This window comes from Falco peregrinus, chromosome 4 (assembly GCF_023634155.1).
Source record: "Falco peregrinus isolate bFalPer1 chromosome 4, bFalPer1.pri, whole genome shotgun sequence".
In the NCBI taxonomy this organism is placed as follows: Eukaryota; Metazoa; Chordata; class Aves; order Falconiformes; family Falconidae; genus Falco; species Falco peregrinus.
This window is the reverse complement of record NC_073724.1, coordinates 3,452,009-3,471,693: the sequence shown is the minus strand read 5'-3', so window position 1 is coordinate 3,471,693 and position 19,685 is coordinate 3,452,009. Positions and strand designations below refer to the sequence as shown.

General features: G+C 44.0%; 1 protein-coding gene across 20 annotated transcripts in view; it reads right to left on the bottom strand.

Annotated features, from left to right (window-relative positions):
- Positions 1-141: 141 nt before the first annotated feature.
- Positions 142-19,685, bottom strand: part of BBX (BBX high mobility group box domain containing) — a 145,636-nt gene continuing 126,092 nt past the window's right edge. For 18 of the 20 annotated variants that reach the window (XM_055801290.1, XM_055801287.1, XM_055801280.1 and 15 more), the window contains 4 exons: positions 19,551-19,640; positions 11,973-12,170; positions 11,122-11,314; positions 142-8,267 (listed from right to left, as the gene is read on the bottom strand). In XM_055801290.1, coding sequence (XP_055657265.1) covers positions 8,180-8,267; positions 11,122-11,314; positions 11,973-12,170; positions 19,551-19,640 — 569 coding nt within the window. In that variant the 3' untranslated portion in view covers positions 142-8,179. The remainder of the gene's footprint in view (positions 8,268-11,121; positions 11,315-11,972; positions 12,171-19,550; positions 19,641-19,685) is intronic. The other 2 variants (XM_027786781.2, XM_055801279.1) reach the window with 1 other exon arrangement.

Below are 19,685 nucleotides of genomic sequence, written 5' to 3'. Positions count from 1 at the left end.
ATCTCCTCCTTTCGGAAAGGAGCCAAGGAAGCCTAGCTGAAGTCTAGAGTACGTTTTAGATACATTAGAGCTCAATTTCTTACTGCTGCTGTGCCAAGAACAGTCCACAAAAAGAAGATGACACTGAATAGATGGTAGGCGTTATATCTTACAGGTTTTATTTCTGAAAACAAAACAAAACAGAACTTTGCAGCAGATATAGGAACGCATCTTGTATTTTGTTACAAAGTGCTAGTGTCCTACTGAAGAACCAACAGCTTCACAAGCTGGTATATAGCATGGTTAGGGTATGCTCAAGTATACTTTGTGTCTCACTTAACATTGTCACATTGTAGGGAAAAAAAAAAAAAGAAAAGAAAATAACCTATTTGAAAGCGGCTGCATGTTAAATAACTCCGGGATGAACAATGGAAAGGACCCAGCAAACGGTACCAAGGGGAGAACATCAGCATGCCTGCCAGAAGCACGGCACTCGAGGAGAAGGAGGAGGATGCCTTTCCACCCCGTGTTTTTCCAAAATATTAATGGAAATGTATCTTACCTGACAATTAAGAAAGTGTCAGTGCAATGCCACGCAGCTGCAGGAAGCAATGTGAGCTGGCTATGAAGCACACCTAGATGCACCAAGAGTCAGGGAATTCAGCGGGTCTTTTGTTGGAAGAACAAAATGACAGCAGATGGGAAAAGATGGGAGTTCGAGGAATCGAGATGACTGTCCTAAGGTAATTCAGTAATGAAAAAAAGCCAGCATAGTGACTTCAATGTCCCTGACTGGGCATACTATACTGAAAAAATAGGCATTTCTTAAGATTTTGTCTGTCTTTTTTTGCTCGTGGAAACAGAGCTTTTCTCCCCCTTCCCCAAGCGTGACCTTTATGTGGCCTTTATCGCTGAAGCTCTTCCATTCCTGGCGTTTCTCTGCAGACATACTGACGCATGCCCAGTAACGGCAGTGCACGATTGTACACAGTTCTTCTTTCCTGAGTAAATGGCACACAGTTAAAAAAAAAACCCCAAACCCCAAACAAACCTAAAGGCTTCCCCCTTCTGCTCCTTTTGATTTGGAGACAGTTCTGCTGCCACACAACCAACCAGTGCCTGCTGGCTTCATGAAGTCTCTGCTTGGGTCTTCTGTGGCCAGAAAAATTCACTGTGACCAAGGAGGCTTCAGGCATCCAAGGACAGGTAAAGACAAGATCCCCAACTGCCCAATTTTCAGGCCTCAAGATGGTAAAAAATATGGGCAGAACAGAGTCCTGATTTAAGTTTCCAAAGTAGTCAGGACCTGTAAGTTTAAATATTGACGACCCTTGCCACTTATTTCTAAAAGAGAATCCATTTCTGAGCAAGTTCTCTTAGTGTCCAAGGACTGAAAACACAGCAACAGCTTCTTCACGCGGGATGGTGTGGACTATACACGAGCTTCCCAATTGTGCAAAGATGACAAAATCCAGAAACACAAAGCGGACACCTGGAAAGCTCAGAAGAAAAGGCAAACTTTTCTCCCAGAGCCTAACTGCACGGAGTCCTGGCTCTCTCCATCCCACGGTCTCCAGCTTTATGCCGATATAAATCCACTGAATTCTGGGGCACTCGCACGGGTCTATGGATCTTTCCAGCAATGTCAACAGGGCTGAATCAGGCTTGGAAGTTTTGAAACTAAAAAATGGAAGCTCCCATAATAGACAACGTGTAAGCAAGCACAAATGGGCAGAAGTTCTTTGCAAAATACGTGACACTCTTTACAGTCCCTGTGGAGAAGCTGAATGGATGAGCTGACAGGGAACTACAGCTCACAGTTCTGAGGCTCCATCTCTGGGGTTTGGCATCTTCCTTTTTTGGGTGGAAAATGAGCTTGTTTCCTTTTAAGTATAAGAAAAGCCAACAAATTCATACTATCTCTAAAACCAAACTCTGCAAATACTGCTAACTCAGTGGTATGTTAAAGTAAACAATCATGTGATAGTAAAGCAGGTGAAGCATCAAAGAAGCTCCATTTGAATAGTATTTATTTGCAATCATTAGTTTTAAATGGGAAACTGTTTACAGGCACACACTAGATAACCAAAATAGAATGAACATAAAGAAATCTATTTAAAGGTCCTTATCAAATATTTTATTAAATATTTTATTCAGTTTTATTATCACAGTTTAACGTACTTTAGCATGTTATACACATGACTTAACATGTGCACTTAAAGATATCAAATTAGAGGTTTTTGAAGAAAGTATGACATTCTATAAATGTGCTTATTGACTTACTTTTAACTACACACATCTAAGAAGGCAGTAGCTCTGTTATACCACTGGTGGAGATGAACTATTGTAAGGCATGTTTACACCAAGCTTTGGAGAGAATAAAGTCAGATACTAGGTCAAAATTCAGTGGAATTATGTGCGAGAATGAAAGTTGCAGGACTGGGCTCTAGGAAGAAAGATCATGGCAAATCAGTTGTGTTAAAACTATGAACAGATACTGGTTATTAAAAGCAAGCACTGCTGAGAAAGAAGGTTTGCGCAGCATCTAGGTTAGCAGGAACTGTGGGGTGGTGGTTTTTTTCAGGTGTGATTTTCACAAATCACACCTTCTGGTGTAATGTGAAGGGAAGAGACAGAAATCTAGCAAGAAAGTTGGAAAACTATCGTCTGAGAAACCTCATGCTGTTTTATCACTGAAGACAGGAACACTTTTGCAGAGAACACGCTGCAAGTCATGGCACTCCGATGTGCGCGTGTGGACGCGTATGTACACACGCATGCAGACACACGCACATACATGCCTCCTCTGCTTCTGTCACCTTCAGAGCCCCAACCGCTGGTTAAGGTATAGCAGTGCATGGGGGAAAACCAGGTTTCAGTTGGAGGGGTGCAAAGAGCAGGTGAGAGCGTGACGTTCAGCAGCCTGGGCAGTTAGCCTGGGCAGCTGTGGGGTTTGCCAGTAGAGTACAGGGTGGGTCTGCTGGTATGTGCTAACAGTCAAGACCCAGAACCTCCAACGTAATTATTTGGAAGAACTCAATAAATGTTAAGCTAATTGCAGTCGTTTTCACGTCACTGAAGGCCCTAGGGTCAGGACGTGCCGCCCCCAGGAACGTCACGCAAGCCCAAGCTTATCGCCAAGAGCGTAGTGGTCCATCATGGGGGCTCTGCACTGTCCCGGTGCAAGCAACAACTCTGGCCCGGCAGTAAGGATGGGTTTCGGTGTAAGCGTAGGTGGGATGCTGAGTGGAGATGTCATGCCAAGTCTTCCTAGATTTCTGCCTTAGAAGAATTACTAGGGGAACATAAAATATACATCCATCTCATAAGCTTCTTCAAGGTTGTCAATTCAGTAGAAAATACCGAGTATATAAATGAATATAATAGTACTTAGGTGAGAGCATAAACCTCACTGTGCCTTTTTATTGGGGACACCGGGGGAGGAGGCAAGTGACTCCTTCACAGCCTAAAATGCACTCGTTCACGGCGCCCAGTGTCCTGAAGTGCCTCAGCATCCTGGCAGCTGTAGGTGACAGTTCCACACTATGTACAAGGTTCGGACGCCCCAAGCATCACAGAACACGGCAAGACACCTAGGAGCTCTACACACTACCCAGCAAGCACGGCAAACGAGCAGTGTCTAATGGGTAACGCATGGTGTACTAGACACAAGCTGCACGGTTACGTTTCCTTGTGAAATCAAACATAAACTTCCACAAGAAGTTTCAAGAGCAGCGCTTGGCTTACTGCGTCACCTCTGGCAACCACTGAAGCCCAGCGCCCCACCAGCACGGCATTTTACCCAAAATGACCTCACTGACCCAACCAGAGCCAGTGGGCCCGCGTCCCGCAACCCACATGCCTACGGCAGAGGTTAAACAAAAACGCTCCAGCAACACAGTTTGGGCACCGCTGTATATTCAGCCTTTACGCTGCCTGCGCTATAGAAACGCTGCTCTTGGAAAGTGAAGCACACAGCGATATACAAATGGTACCAATGGCTGAAAAGATTACGCAATCAAGCCTGAAAGCAAATGGAAGTCAACAAAAGTAGTCTTTTAGGAGAGGTAGCCATAGTAGACTCAGCATCCAAAAAAAGGGAGTGCACTCACAGGGTCAACGTACATTGTAGTCTCTTGTAGACCCATCATGTTTTTGTTTTTCCCACCTTTTTTTTTTTTTTTCCAGAATGTACACACCCAGGCGCACATGCACACACGCATACACACACATATATACATCTATCGTTTTTTCTAATTCCCCTTTGTTGCCGTAACTTTGCCATACTGAAACCAAAGGGCAGCTCTCCTTCCCTCCTCTCTTAGCTGTCCCACGTCTACGACTGTTGCCTTCAGTCTGTTCAGTATTCGTACAGTAGCTAAACAGGCAGTGGAAATTAAAACTGCTTCAATTTAATATCCTGTTCCGAAAGATAGCATCCCAACTATAAGGCAAATCCCCTGCTCTGATATGAGTTCCAGCTCCCTCGGGTTTCCACTCGATACAAACTGCAGAGTGCTCCTCAGCCTCATGCCACAAAGACAGCTTTCACCCAAATAATAAAGACCAAAGCTGGAATTTAAACACCGCAAGTTCACACGCTTCTACCAGTCCCTCGTTCCTGCGCCCCTTTCCGACAACGCTTACCACTTTAATTTCAAAAGTCATGCACCAATGCTATAAAATAGAAACCCAAACTACCAAGAAGTCTCTTGCTCATGACTTTGGAATATTGTATTAGTATAAAAGAGCATTCAGTCATCTTAAATAAATATATTCTATTTCTGAAATCACAGCACATTCAAGGGGTAGTTACTGCCATAAGCAGAGCATTAAGTAATCTCCATAGATGTCTTTTGAATCATAGAATCCTTTAGGTTGGAAAAAGACCTTTAAGATCATTTGAGTTTTGATTGATTTGGTCTAATATTGGAAAACAACCTACTGTGGGGATAAGAATCTGCATCTCAAATGTTGTGCAGAACGTTTTTCCCATATTTGTATACAGTACTACAACAATTAAGAAGACATTAAAGTAATTTTCTCCCAGCTGCTTAGATCTGTAGCTTCGGCTACGACAACATATTTTGTATACCTCAAAACTACATATGAAATATCAAAGATCACTAAATAAATAAAAACCAAGGAAAACTGGGACAGTACTGCATTTTACACTTGAGACAAGATTCCCCCCCTCTCCCATGGATAACTCACAGAGGACAACTACGGTAAATGCTTTTCTTTTTTTTTAAAGAAAGATTTATACACAGGTTCAGATCCAGAAAATAATGTGAAATGCATAAATATCGATAGCTTTAGCTAAGTTAAAATGGGTTCAGTAAAGTATGATACAACATATTCAGAATAAACAAAGCAGAAAAGCATCATATTTTGGTTTGCTTGAGATATACATAAGGTGCAACAATTTCTTCTCTAGAGGCATTTGTGGACAATGTGTTAACGGGTAACAGTGTTTGCTGGTATACTGAAGTACACACAATAGCAATAGATTTTCCAAAATGAAAGCAGCTGAAATTAATAAAAATTAAAACAAAACAAACAAGGAAAAAACCCAACCCCAATACAGTAAGATATTGGTCTGAAATTTTTGTTGTGCTAACAGACTTTGTTACCTGAAAATACTGATACCCCTTCTAGTAGATTCAGGGAAATTTCTAGCTACTCAAATCAAGACGTCACTCAGAGAACCAACAAAGGCAAATGCCTAGTGAACTATAAAGCTTTGCAGGATTTCTGCTACTCTCAGTGCCTAATCGCTTAAAAATTAAGCATATCTACAAAAAGGTTTGTAAGTATCTGAAAACAGTCATATCCAGTAAACTGACCCAACCCTACCCCCTCTCTAAGGGAAAGTCAAGGAAAAGCAGATCAAGTAAGATATTAATTCATATAGAAAAAAGTAATTTTCTGTTTCTTTTAAAAAAGGTACCATTAATATACAGAAATATCTTCAGGAACAATATTGAAATTTAAATCGAGGAAGGATGGGGTGCTTTGACAAAAATATATCTACTCTAAAGGTTTTCTAGAGAAATAAGTTAGTACCATTGTCAACGTGAACGGCCTGCACTGTAACGTATTTGGATTTCAGCTAATTATAAAGTGGTCCAAAACTCCAACAGCCACCTTGCTGTGACCCAACAGTTTTAAGTCTTTTTAAGTTTTTCCTGTCTTGTTAAAATAACTTATAAAACTTTACTAAAATCTTATTAAAAATACTGCCATAGGCTGCAATGGCATTCTAGGGGCTCTTAGTCATATATTCACCTGAATTTTTAAAAAGCCTTTTCACTGACTCATTGGCTCGTAAATTTTGTTGTTCGTTTTTGTCGTTGTTCCCTTCTTCCAACACATGCATCCTCGATGGTGCTATTTCAGTGACACTTCCCAGCTACCTGCCTTTCGTCAGACCTTCACTCCTTTGTTACAACTCGTGTGGTATGTTGTATATTGTTTCCTGACACTGAACCAAAGACTTTCGCTTAGCTACAACGATGAAAGGCTAAACCTAGCAAGCGTTAATAGAGTTACTGTCCATATGGCTATTACATCAAATTAGTTACAAAATAACCCCCAAACACATTATCAGTTCAGTCAAGTATAAATAAGAATGCCTGATAGAATGATGTAAACTCGCATCATTTAAAGACTTAATTCAAAGAACTTCAAACTCAATCTAATACTATCAAAAGTTCAGCCGGTATGATGAAGACTAATAGAAAATTATTGCTGGAGTCCAATTTGGTAAATTGTTGTGCTACAATGCAAAAAGTAGGGAAACATCTTGTGCTATTGAAGAAGTACCCTGTCGAATTTGTAGCTTTAGATCAATTAATAGTGATCGTTTTGCATCTATTGGTAGGAATTAATGTTCAGTTGTACAACAGTGTAAGTCAAGATAGCAAAGGTAACAGGCCAAGTGATACACTCCGCCTGCTTCTGGGATGCATTTATGAGAGCAAAACACAAAAATTCGACATAAGCAAGGACAGAAACTGGCAGATGGATCTGTTTGGTAGTCTGAATTCAGTCAAACGTTACTCTTCGGTTGTAGTTTTATCTGCATACAACTCGCCACTTCACCAACGCAAACTGTAATTGGCCCTTTACGCAAATTCTGAAGCCGATTTGGACCGTGCATAGTAACTACAACAATGCCAGTGTCTGTAGAATGTAAAAGGTATGTGTATTGGTGTACATGTATATCGAAAAGTCACGGGTTTAGGTTTTTCAGAAAGGTGAAATAATACTAAGGTCACTTTTGAAAAACGCATTTGCAGTACTTTTTTGTTTACAGGAAAGTTTCACCAAGTCGCTCAGATATCTATGCAAAAATAAAGGAACCCTCCAAGGCATGAAAGACAAGTCAATTATCTGCAGTATTTTCTTTTCCATACACCACTCCTTTTTCTAATGCACATCATCCTGGTTATTCAAAGCTAAATTAAAAAGAAACAAACCTAAACGTAGCCTGTCAGAATTTTTCCCAGTAAACTCTACCACTCCGGTGGCAAATATAAAAGTGCAGAACATCTGGACCACGTGGCTGCCCAAACACCGCTAACAATGGTACATCTGTCCAGGCTGCCTTGAGTTCTCTGGAACAGGTTTTAAATTCATTCTACAATATAAACGTAGGCATAACCTATTAATATAAACCATCTTAGAACTTAAATCTTCATGTACAAAAATGACTAAGAATATCTAATAATAACTAGTGCAGTGCGTCAGTGTTTTTGTTGTTGTTGGTTTTTTTTGTTGGTTTTTTTTGTTTTTTTTTTTTATTTTCATTTAGAATAACTAGGTATTATACGAAACTAGTTGCCGTACTCTCTGGTTGGTAAAAGAGATGCTGTGTGAGCTAACAGTAAAGGCAGCCTTTTTCACACCAACCACCTGTGTACTGTTTAAAAGCCTTCAATAGAAAGCAAGCTCTGGGATCATTCCATTTCTGTTCATTAATAGACAATTAATATCACCCTTCTACATACTGGGTTCCGATTTGAGGACCTGGCCCAAGTTGCTAACGTCTGGCTTCCAGTGAATTCTGGGCCACTCAGAGCAATAAGCACTTGCTTGCAGTCTATAGTTTCCATCATATGGACTGACTAGCTTCCCTTGATAAAAGACAAGGCTAGGATATTAGGTAAAGCACAATGTTTTACAATAAAGTGGAGCTTCACTGGTCAGCGCAGGAAATAAGCACTGGAGCCTGAGACATTTCATTTGGCTGTCCGTCATGTGGGAGAGGCGTGGCCCTCTGACTTCTGCAAAAGAAAAAAAGAAAAGCCACCCATCATTATTTGAAGCACAGGAGGTGCTTTTAGCAGACCAGAAAGGATGGGAAGCGGCGCATGATAGGACTGAACGTCTGACAGCACGGCACCGTCACTGCCCGCTGCCGCAGTGCCCCTACACTGCCGTTACAGCCGCCTGTAGAGGTGTTCCTGCAACAGCAACACGGCGTCCCGAGGACAACCTGCAACACGATGCAAAGTCAGGCAAAGCCATGGCGCAATGGTGTTTGACTTACACAAACCAAAATGCTCAGCTGACGAGTAAGGCAGGGGCACACAAGGACTGTTACTCATTCTGTAAGGCAGCGGGGCTTCAGCCCGCAGAGGCAGAGTACAGCTCACGCGTGGCAAAAGCAGGTAAATGCACACATCATGGTAACGCGAGCCAGTAGCCAGCTTTTCAACAATACGGAAATCTACTCATCAGCACGGTCGCACACTGCAATTACTCCAGGTTTCATGACTTAACACTTCATCAGCCCAGCACATCTCTCTCATTACTACAGCGGTGTTAATTTACAAATGATCCCCTGGCACAGGGGATCATAAAAATAAACTGCACCAGAATTAACATGCTCTAAATCAACATCAATCACTGTAGCAGATGGACTTGGGAGAGCTCCTCTGCAGCTTGCCTTTTAAAATACATACACAAAGCACGTCACTGCCTGTTACCTAATCTCACAAGTCAGGTTCTATTTTGGTTGCAGTACGTGTCGTTTGCAGCAACGCAAACCTGGGGCTCACTTTTTATTTACACAAGGGCCACTTCTGCTCCCCCTGGCACAGCCAAGGCCCCGGCGGGCGCGGAGGTACCGACGTGCTCTGCAGAACCGGAGGGCAAGGGAGTGAGTGACCTTGGCACAAAACGCAGCTCGGGCTCACAGCTGCATGCTGCACTGGGGCATGCACAAGGTAAATACAGCCAAACAGAAACCTCCGAATGAAAACCACGCTGCTACTTCCAGACAAGCTCTAATTACAGTTAAAAAGGAGTTTGGCTTCCATGGCCCAAGGCTCTGGGAAATTATTTAATAATTAAATTCAGACACTGAAGAAACACATCAAGGAAACCTCTAATGCTGTTGTTCTCCTTTCTGGCTGTTTGCAAATAAAGAAGCGAGTTGCACAAGATAACAAACAGCTGACAGAGTAGAAAACTGAGAAGCCTCTAGTGCATCAGATCCAGGTTTCTGTTTTGATTTCCATTTGCCAAATCTGCAAGATGTGGCTAAGTTCCTACTGACAAAGAGTCCTCTCCTGCTGTCATCTCCCCCCCGGGGGCGATTACAGGCCAGAATTTGCAACAGCTGCTGGACACGTGCCGGTTTGGTGTTTTCAGGCCTGACGGAAGGTGCTGCATTGCTCTAGCTGTATGGTGAGATGACAACAAGCGGGACTAAGGCAGCCCCAAACAAGAGGCTATGTAAAACATCTCATTTCAGTGGGGAAACAACTGGGAGGACAAGAACTCTTTGAGGAACAAAGAGGGGAAAACCACAGTGAAGCAAATCCTGTTGCTCTTGTGTGATTCTGGTCAGCGTTACTGGAAATCAATGAAACCACAAGGCTGTGAGTGAGGGCAGAGCCTAGCACAGCACTTCCCCAGGTCCCACTTCGTGGCTTCTGACCACAGAAGATGCCAGAAACAAGGTCAGACTTTTGCTGTCTGGATAGCAGACACTTGTTCGGCAATGCTGGGAGGAAGGGCCAGGCTGGCTGCAGTACGAGAACACTTCTGACCCAGAACGGTGCTGCTTAGGCAAGACAACAGCCGCTGCAGGGAAGAGCTAGCAGGCTGGGGCGAGCCCACTGCTTCTGCTAGGGCCCCCGTGCTTCTACGAGCCTTCTGGCGTCTGATGCGCAGCCTCAGCAGGCAGGGCTGGGCTGGCCAATGGGGCCCACGAGACCACCAGTAAACTGAGGCTGTGAACGGTTTCGTCAACCTTAGTCAAGCCTTGTGGAGTTTCTCAGGCAGTCAGCAACCTGCCAAATGCCATCTGCAGAGGCTGTGATGCTTTCAAACTGGCCCAGCATGTCCTCGCTGACTTTCTACTGCAGGGAAGGACGGGGTTTCATCTCCAAGAAGCCGCAGCATCATAAGGACAACACTGGACAATTAGGAGCCAAGGAGGACTTGGTGTGATGGATTTCCTCCCTTTGCACATCCAGCAGGCAGGATCTGACCATGCTGGGCTGATCCAACAGCCCTAAGTAACCTGCACATTCTCCACCTTATCTGTGTGGAGGGTCTACTCAGTAACTGAGAGGACCAACACAAACTAATGTGGCTTTCCACCACCCAGAGTTGCTCTGCCCCATGTCATTCTGCAGGCGCTTTGCCTCCTACACAGCAAAGCACAAGAGCAAAAATAACAAGTTAGCTTCCTTCAGCCATGGTCGACATGAAGGCTTCTTCAGCTGAAGTTACATGAAATTCCCTCCATGGTTTCAGGCCACTGAAAACGGCAGATCAGCATGCAATAGCTATTTAAATCTGCTATTATCTGACAAATAGCATCTCATAATAATTAGAAACCCTCATTCGTTAGGATCTCAAGGAGCACATGAACCTGTTTATAAGCAAAAATAGGTAGGTAAGCCTACCAAGGAGGATCACTTCACTGATGACTGAAATAGATTACACTGTCATTTGGGTGAAGACTTAACACTACTAAGCAAGTGGTGCAAAACAGACATTCATGGAAAGCTGCGGAAGAGGAAACACAGGCCAAATTAAACAGTCTGCAATTCACATGCTTTCCGAACAAGCTGGCTGCCACGTACTATTCACTTAGACAACAAGGGGAAAAACAAACCATACCTGTGTACATTTTCCATGGCTGCTACTTCTGCCAGAGCAGCTAAGCTAAAAAACGCAGACACCGCCGGCATATCTGACGTAATACTATGATTTTCTTCTGTCTCTGCATTTCTGGAGCATTCACCGTTGCAATCTGTTTCTGCACTTGATGTTTTTTGAAGAGTACTTTGTGGCAGCTCTTTTGGCTTCTCCTCTGCAATGAAAGAAACCAAAGTTTGCACATCTAGCCCTTAAATTCACAGCAGCCCATCGATACGCTGACTAGTCTGGTGTTAACCTTTAGGACTTTGATTTCTGCAAGTGTGGTCCGATTCAGGCTGCAGCCTCTTCTGACCCAAGCTATTGGCACAAGCACAGTACTAAGATTTATGAAGCAGTTTACTGATTTTGCTTTCAACTGCGTTTAGTATTTTAGGTCAGGCAAGAGAGCTTTTGTTTAACAGGAGTCCTGAAAGGTTACTTTAAGCGCAGAGGACTCCTGCAAGGACTGGGGCATTGACCATCCCATTGTGGAATTTATTTTTACATCCTATAAATAGGTGCAGTGTAGTTTCTTCGCTGGCTGGAAACAAACTATGAAAGGTAACCATTTTCCATTTCTCTCAGTATGAGTCCTTAGTTCTTAAGAGAGAAGTACCCACAGTGAGGACAGATTTGGGCATTCCAGCAAAAGAAGTTGGCCATCACAGACTCAGTGATTTCCCAGTTGATTAATACCTGTATTTTACAGAATGACCTAAGCAGGTATGAAAACAAGCTAACTGAGAACTACTTCCCTGACCGGCTGCTTGCAGTCCCAAACCTTCTCCAAACATTCAGTTTTAACAAAATTTAAACGCCAATTTCCTTACCCAGCGTCCCTCCTGCTGGTGACACTCGACCATCTGCTGTTCGGACAAGATGTGTGATCTTAGTTTTCCTTGCTTTCCTTTTCTGGCTGCCAACTAAAGGTTCATGCATCATTGCTGGCTCTGGAGTGTTTAGGGCAGATAGAGAAATTTTATTCTTCCAGGCAGACTCGCTGGAATTTCTGTCTTCTGAGAGTATGGCTGAAAGAGGATAAAAACACCATTTCACATATCGAGTAAGTCAGCTACTAGCTACACTCATTTACCATTTTGCATCTATCTGCATAAAGCCTTCCCTCACAGGTACTTGGAGCATAACCCACAGTAAGGTATGTTCCGAATGCTGCCGATGTTTGCAGGGGAACAGTAGCATCAGCTCTTAAAGGTATCCTGGAAGGTTCAAGTTTCTAATATTTGCAAAGAAAACTGTGAGATGGGCAGTAGCACTTCGATGGCAGCCGGGTATCAAACAATCTGTATAAAACACTCTGCAACAGAAGATGCCAGCAAGTAGCTAAGCGATGAAATGTATTTAAGGAACAATAATGGTCCCCGTGTAAGCTTATCTTAGCTCACAGACGGACCCACAAGCAGGATTCAGGAATTCCTGACTAAACCCCAATCCTTCCTCTGTAGTCACTCTACATCGTCTCCTCCAAGCAGAGGGAAACACTGCCTTTTACAAAAGAACAAGCCTTAAAAAAAACACCCAAAAGGCAGCAAATATAAAAGCAGAGCTGGATCACAGCTGAAGACAAGAATGCTAAAAAAAGAAAGTAAACATAGGATAAAATACCACGATGAAAACACTGCCTACATAAAGTCAGAGAGGGAGAGAGGAACAGTTTCAAATCATTCTCAGCAAGTACCAGTGTTGGCATTTCCAAGTCACCTTCTTCCCTGAACTGGAACTCTATCACAAATTTTCACCTGAACAGTCACTTTGATCTTGTTCATGAAGAAATTGGTTGGACAGCAACCACAAAATGTATTTAAGCTTCCAAAGTCTGAAATCAGCGCGCAGTTGCCAATCCTTTGTAATTTCTATTGACTTAATAAGCCATTCCGCTGATACCGTAGGGTATCACTAGTCCATAAATTCCATCTGTGATGTCTTTTTTCCTCCTGTGATAAAAGTACTCTGAGACCTACCCCATCTGCGGCCACTGTGAGCTAGGGTTAGAAGGAGACTACAGGGAGCAAGGGGAATGCCTAGGTAATTTCTTACATATGGCCGTCTAACCTGCTTTGAAATTGGGAGCGCTTGTAGCATCTGCACCAAGTCCTTGGGGTGTTTTTTCCCAGTACATTGCCATCCTGAATGATTCCCCATTTCTTCCTAAATGCCTGCCTCTCATCTCCCCTGCTACGTTTACAACTCATTTCCTTCACTACCCATCAGGTTACGCCCCATCTCTTTGCAACAGTCCCTTACATATTTCACAGCTGTTACTGTGCCTACAGTTAGCCTTCTCTTCCCCACAACTCCATCCAATCCTTCCTTCCGTTTTGAAGATATGTTTAAGACCCATTTGCTCCCTTCCTGAGTTGAAGGACCAGCAAAAATTACACGCACAACACTCAAGATGCAATTGCAACAACTGCTCTTTCAGGAGGGCTAAGCCCTGAAGGAGACCAGCCGCCGACGCCGAGCGTGGCTGCATCCCACCCAACCCCACAGACCATGCCCAACAGCCAAGCGGTTTGCAGGGACACCTCCCTCTTTCATTTTAACGTGTATTTACCGTTTATCTATTACTTGTTTTGTAGATGTAATGAGCTTCCTATTCAGAGATATGGTTAACATAACCTCCACCTTTTGCTAGGTTCTTTATCTGTTACACGTGCGAGGATGGGGACTGGATGTAGAGTACGGCTGGAACATGTTTCACCTCGCTAGCTGTTGCCCTGTGCCCTTTTCTTTTAAGCAAGAAGGGACTTTTTAATGTTTTATGGCACAAGAATACAATCAGGTCTAGTACATAAGCATAAAAACATTTGGAAACGTTCCAAACTAATTTGCTTATGTTCTTAACTCACTTTCATACCTTCTCTTGTTTAAAACATTGTTGAACGTGTGCATGCTCTTTTATTTTGGAAAAAAGCACCCAGCTCCAATTAGCTTTTCTCAGTGCTTAGCTACAGCTGCTAACCTTTCCAGAGCAGAGTGATGCTGTAAAACTCATTTTCTTTACGGAGAGCAAGAGAAATCACAAGCAAAGATCTTCCCCACAACACTGCAACGCTCAGCAGAAGCACTGACGACTGCACATGTGACTTTCAAGTAACTCAACTGGGCTAATAGGAAGAGGTTCAGACAAGCTCACTGCACTGACTGGGGCCAAAATCTTAATTGGAATGCATACTTAAATGGGCAGCTTTCTCTCCAGATTTCTTATTTGGGAATTCATAAGCATTGATTATGTATTAATGTAGTGGTTTGGTTGCAGTCCAATGCCATTTGTTCATTCTGATTCGAGGATTTGCTCTAATGAGACAGTACTTTGACAGCACTGTTTAATTCTAGTCTGATTGAGTTTATAATGGCTTTAACCTTAGTAATACAACTCTTTTTTGGTTTTTTCCTCACACTTAAGAAAAACACAGAGACATGCTTTCAAACAATAAACAACATATAATAGAAAGCAACCTGATTTGGTATGCTTTTAATTAGGTGTGTTGTGTATTTCAAGCCATGTCAGGTCACTAGAAATTAACTGGATCGGTCAATACGTAAACGGTTCCCTTTCACATTTGTTTTTTTTCTCATAGTCTACATGCCAAAAAGCTGAAAAAATTAAAGTTTTTTCTTCCTTTTGAGAGGTAAAATAAAAAGAGGCAATAGTTCCTGAAGACATAAGAAGGAGTACACGATGTTGGCGTGTCTGACGAAGAAATAGCAGAAGGTGGCTGACAAACTTGGGATGCAGCAAGTATCTTCCGTCTCCATGTTCTAAGGTTTTTCAGTCCTTGAAATGAGACTTGAGAGTCCTCCACTTTTTCCCCCCCCTTCTCTAACTCCAAAGTAAGCTTTTTATCACTTTGTAAGATTGCTGCCATACAGTTTTGAAGAAGGAAGGATTAAAGGTGAATAATGCATGAGTATTTTTGCGGGTGGGTGTGTGGGCGGAGGGTGGGTGTTGAAGGGAAGAGCTTCTTTTTTGTTCTCCAGCAGCCTTAGCGGACGCTGGGATAAGAACACATTTCACTGACTTCTTTACAGACCGTTATTCAAGCAGGCACAAACCCACAAAACCTGACCTGGAGGAAACCACACAGAGGCTTCACTCGCAGGACCCTTCACCCTGGACTCCAGAGGAGAACGGAGTCTGTGCTTCAACAACTATGTAGCTACCGCAGGTGTCCTCCTGCACGGGGAAGGAGCACCCCACTGCTTCAGCTGACAGAGGTACAGCCGTACAGGTGCTCCAAACCAGCCCTTGGTTTGCTGTGCCACAAGGACAGAGCTGAACAAGTTTTATTCCCTGTATTTTTCTTTAATGATTTCTTTAATCCATTCCACATCCCTTCTGTTCCCACACAGTCCAGTGTCAAAGAGCTGTCCTGTGCAGAGCTCAGCTCATTTCCAAGGGAATGCTGCCCAGAAATGCCAAGCGGCTCAGCTCCTAGGGTGCAGTCCTGCCAGCAGGTACTTACACGGTCAGTACTCACTGCGCAACGGCAGCACGTGTAGAACCACTGGGCTACTTCTGCACGCAGAGCCGAGCACGGTATGAAGGTGCGGGCCTTCTGGCATGCTTACACCACAGTGACAAAAAGGACTTGGAGAGAAAAACATCTAGAGCTCTGTGTCAGATGGTTTCCTGAGCTAGATTCATTAGAGGTTAGCATGGCCAGTTACCCCTGTTCTGCAGGCACATGGAGGGCACGGAGTCTTGTTGCCCCCCATCTTCACAAACAAGAAAAATAAAGTCAATTGGACCCACTCGGCACCCACAGAAGAAGACAAGCTCTTCAGACTGAACCCCAGCAAGACAGATTTACAAGCATTTCTTCAGCAATGCCTATCTGTTACAGGAGAGCGCTGCAGAAGTTAGGCCACACGTTGTGGAGAATGAATGCTCTGCGGGGCTAAGCATGCTGGTGCCAAGAAGGAAGGTGGGCTTAATGCCTTAATGGTCTTTAAAAAGTTAAAAAGGGGAAGCCTAGCAAGGCAGAGCAAAGGTTCAAGTCACCAGTGCCTGGGGAACTGCTTCACCAAGGAACTGATGTCAAGCACGCTCTGACCTACACCCTGGTGGAAATTCCAGCTCTTCTGCCAACGGTGTGCTGCTGCAAGGGCTGGGGACTACCACGCCGAGAGACACCAGCTGACAAAGCAGCAGATGGTCAAGCCAGGTGTATGGAACAGCTGCCTGGATGGGAAGCCCTGCTGCATGAGCCCGTGCTGACCCAGCGCCCTTCCAGCCTGGACACGTGCCAAAGGCAGAGCGGCGCAGAGCCGGCTCCCTCCAGGCTGCAGGCTCCACACAGCAGGGCTTTCTCAGCAGAAAAAAAAGAAGAGAGGGGGGGAAAAAAAAAAAAAAAAAAAAAAAGGTAATTCTGCTAATTTTCTGTGCTTTCTGTGCTTTCTCAAACATATGTGCTAAGGCTGTACAGCCTGATGTGCAGGTGGGAGAGCTGACGGAGGATCAGCAGCAGGCAGTTAGCTCTGCCAGCCATGGGGCTCCTCCACGCGGCAGCCCGCACCGAGGCCAGCACACATGTTCAGCTCATCTTCTCCCCTTCTGCTGCGAAGGCCAGCATCGCATCTGGTCGCGACACACACCACGCCAAAGCCCTCAGCACAGCTCACTAGATGTACCTGCAAGGAGCCCACGGTTGTGACCTCCCCCTGGTTATTTGAAGTATCACTTCCCACCAGGAAGCCTTGACGATGTGGCAGAAAATAAATCTCTCAGCCGAGTGGTGCTGAACCTCCCCAAACAGGGATGGGTCCAACTGTACTTCTGTCAGCCTTCCTAAGGAGGTGACATCTCTCTAACAGACTCAGCTGCATTACTGGCTGCACTCTGCTAGGAGCAATGAGGGCTGTGGCATGCCCGCTGGTATTTTACTGGGCTCCATCTCTCTATAAATACCCACAAATTCGTGCTACAGTGATTTGCACTGGTGATGCTATGGATGATGTTATCAAGCAGAGTCAAAATTCACTCAGATACTCACACCACACCCAGACAGTATGATCCAGTCACGTCAAAATCTGCCTTTACTGCACTTAATTTTCTTCGTTCAAAACACAGATGCACACAGGCACACACACACACGTTTCAAGACTACAACACAGGAATTCAGCATGACCTCTGCTGACAGCAAGGCTTCAAGTGTCTCCTCTCCAGCTGTAAAAAATTCGAGCTGTTTCTCCAGCGAAGTTAACTCCATAAAATCCAAACCCCACACATTATAGACTTTTGACTCACCACGAGTATAGACTCACCACAAAAAGGAGTTGAAATCTTCATTTGCTGTTTGATTCACTAAATCCTTGTATACTGGAATTGCAATGAAGATGCTAGGATTCTCAGCTTGAATATTGCAGTATATAAGACAGTGGGGTCAAAGTGTTCCGGGCCCTGCTGCCTCAGAAGTCACGCAAGGATGAAGTTAAGCAGGCAGCACATGCTGGCGAGGCTGCGTGCTGCCGGCCAAGGCCATACCCGCACTGCACTTCGCTGAGCAACACTTGGCTTTCAGTGTCACTACATGGGGCACTTAAAAGCAGGCAAGACCCCAGATTTTTTTCCCCTTTTGTATCTCAGAGAAAACGCAGTCCCCCACCAATACATTTATCCACTGTCTTTCCTTTGATGACTTCTACGTGGGCTGCTTAAGACTGGTAAGTTCCTCGAGTTGTTGCTTTAGTCTTGGGAGGAACTGGGCAAACTGGCCCTACTCCAGCAAATGCACAGCCACAGCTTAAATGTTTAGACACGATGACATTATTCACATGCTTAACTTCCAAGGACATGCCTCTGTTGTGCTGGAACAAGGCCAGGGTACTCAACACTTGCCAGGCTGGAATCTTTGATCATAGTGCACACTTCATATCAAAACAGGCTGGTTTCTTTTAATCCAATGGAGGTTTTGATGTTTTGTTTAGCCACATTTTAAATCTGCAGATTTTAAGATATTTACATTTTTTTACTCTATTGTGTCTTAAACACTTTCTGTTTCTTTTCCCCACAGGAGAATTTAAACACCCATTTTTCTTGGTAATTTGTCTACACAGTCTATTAATAATTCAGGAAAAAGAATCTGAATGGCACCCAATGAAAGCTATGTTAATGTATGATGCCTTTTTCACACCAGCATGGAAGCAAGATAGTTACTTCTCACAAGCGACTCCCACAACATGTTTGTTGTACAAATACAACGAAACAGAGCAAGTAATTTCAAAGTATTTGCACCAGTGAATGCAGCAGAGATGGCAGAGACTGTGTGGGAAAACAGTGCATGTGCACCACAGAGGACAGAAAACACAGCATCAGGAAAGGAGGGGAAATAACATGGCCAAGCCTTGGGGGAAGACATTAAGCATAAAGGCAGCTGGGGGAACTGGCCACGGGGATAGCCATTTATTATCTTAGAGACAGGTATGGATAGGGGGAAAAAAAAATAAAAGGAAGAAATGCATGGAGCTACCCAGTAAGCAGAACCAGAGGGGCTCTTCTACACCACAGGGATGATGTGGAAGACAGCTCCACTGTGGAAGGACTAAGGAACAGCTTGGGAATCATTTGGATAGCGTGGACAGCGTGAATACAAGCCAAAAAAACCCCAACAAAACAAAGACGGGGGGGGGGCCCAGGGAAGCAGGTTAAGCTATAAACACATACATACTGTACACTTGAAAATGCCCCCCAGAGCTGTGAACATGTAGGTATGCAGGACCACAGTACTGCAACAAGAAAAGTCTCTGGAAAGCTACCAGCAGGACAGCGGGCAGAGCAAGTCCATTCAGCACGTAACTTAAAAAACTGTCAGCTGTCTTCAATCTGAGGCAAGCAGCCAGCTGGTTACGATTTCTGCAGAGCGAGGGTTGGTTTACGTTAGTATTTCTGAGATCTGGTGCAGAAACAAGCTCTTGCATCTTGATCGGCTGCAATCTGCAAAGTTCTACGCGGTGGGAAATCACAAGGAGAGGAGACGGGGACATGGATAACTGCTCTGGCAAAGGGATAACTAACACGGTCTCTGATACAGAAGGGATGAAGGTATGAGCAACCAAAGGATTAAAGAGCTATGAGAGCTGTGGAGGATGAAAGAGTTCAGGGCTAACTGCAGAACTGCCCTTGCTTTGTCAGCTCTGCTGCATGGCGTCTGGAGCAGGGAAACTGTAATTAAGGGAGATGCCAATTAAAAAAAAACCAGCATCATACTTAAATATGGTAATATGATCAACTGGAGCCAGGAGCTAATGGAATCAAAGCAGACAGGGAAATAAGGGACCAAAGCAACCACAGACTAGAGAGCTGAGTAGTCTCTGTCTAGAAGCATTTCCCCGAGACTGATTTGAGAGAGAAGGCGGCCCAAAACCTTAACTAAGTAATGCACCAGTACCTGTGTCCGGAACATTAAGCTTCTCCTTTCTGTGCTTATATTTGCTGACAATTTTGTGGAATAAGTTCTTTTTCTGAGACTGGCATGAACCTACAGACAACATTAATAATACACACTTTTAATCAGCAGTTTTAA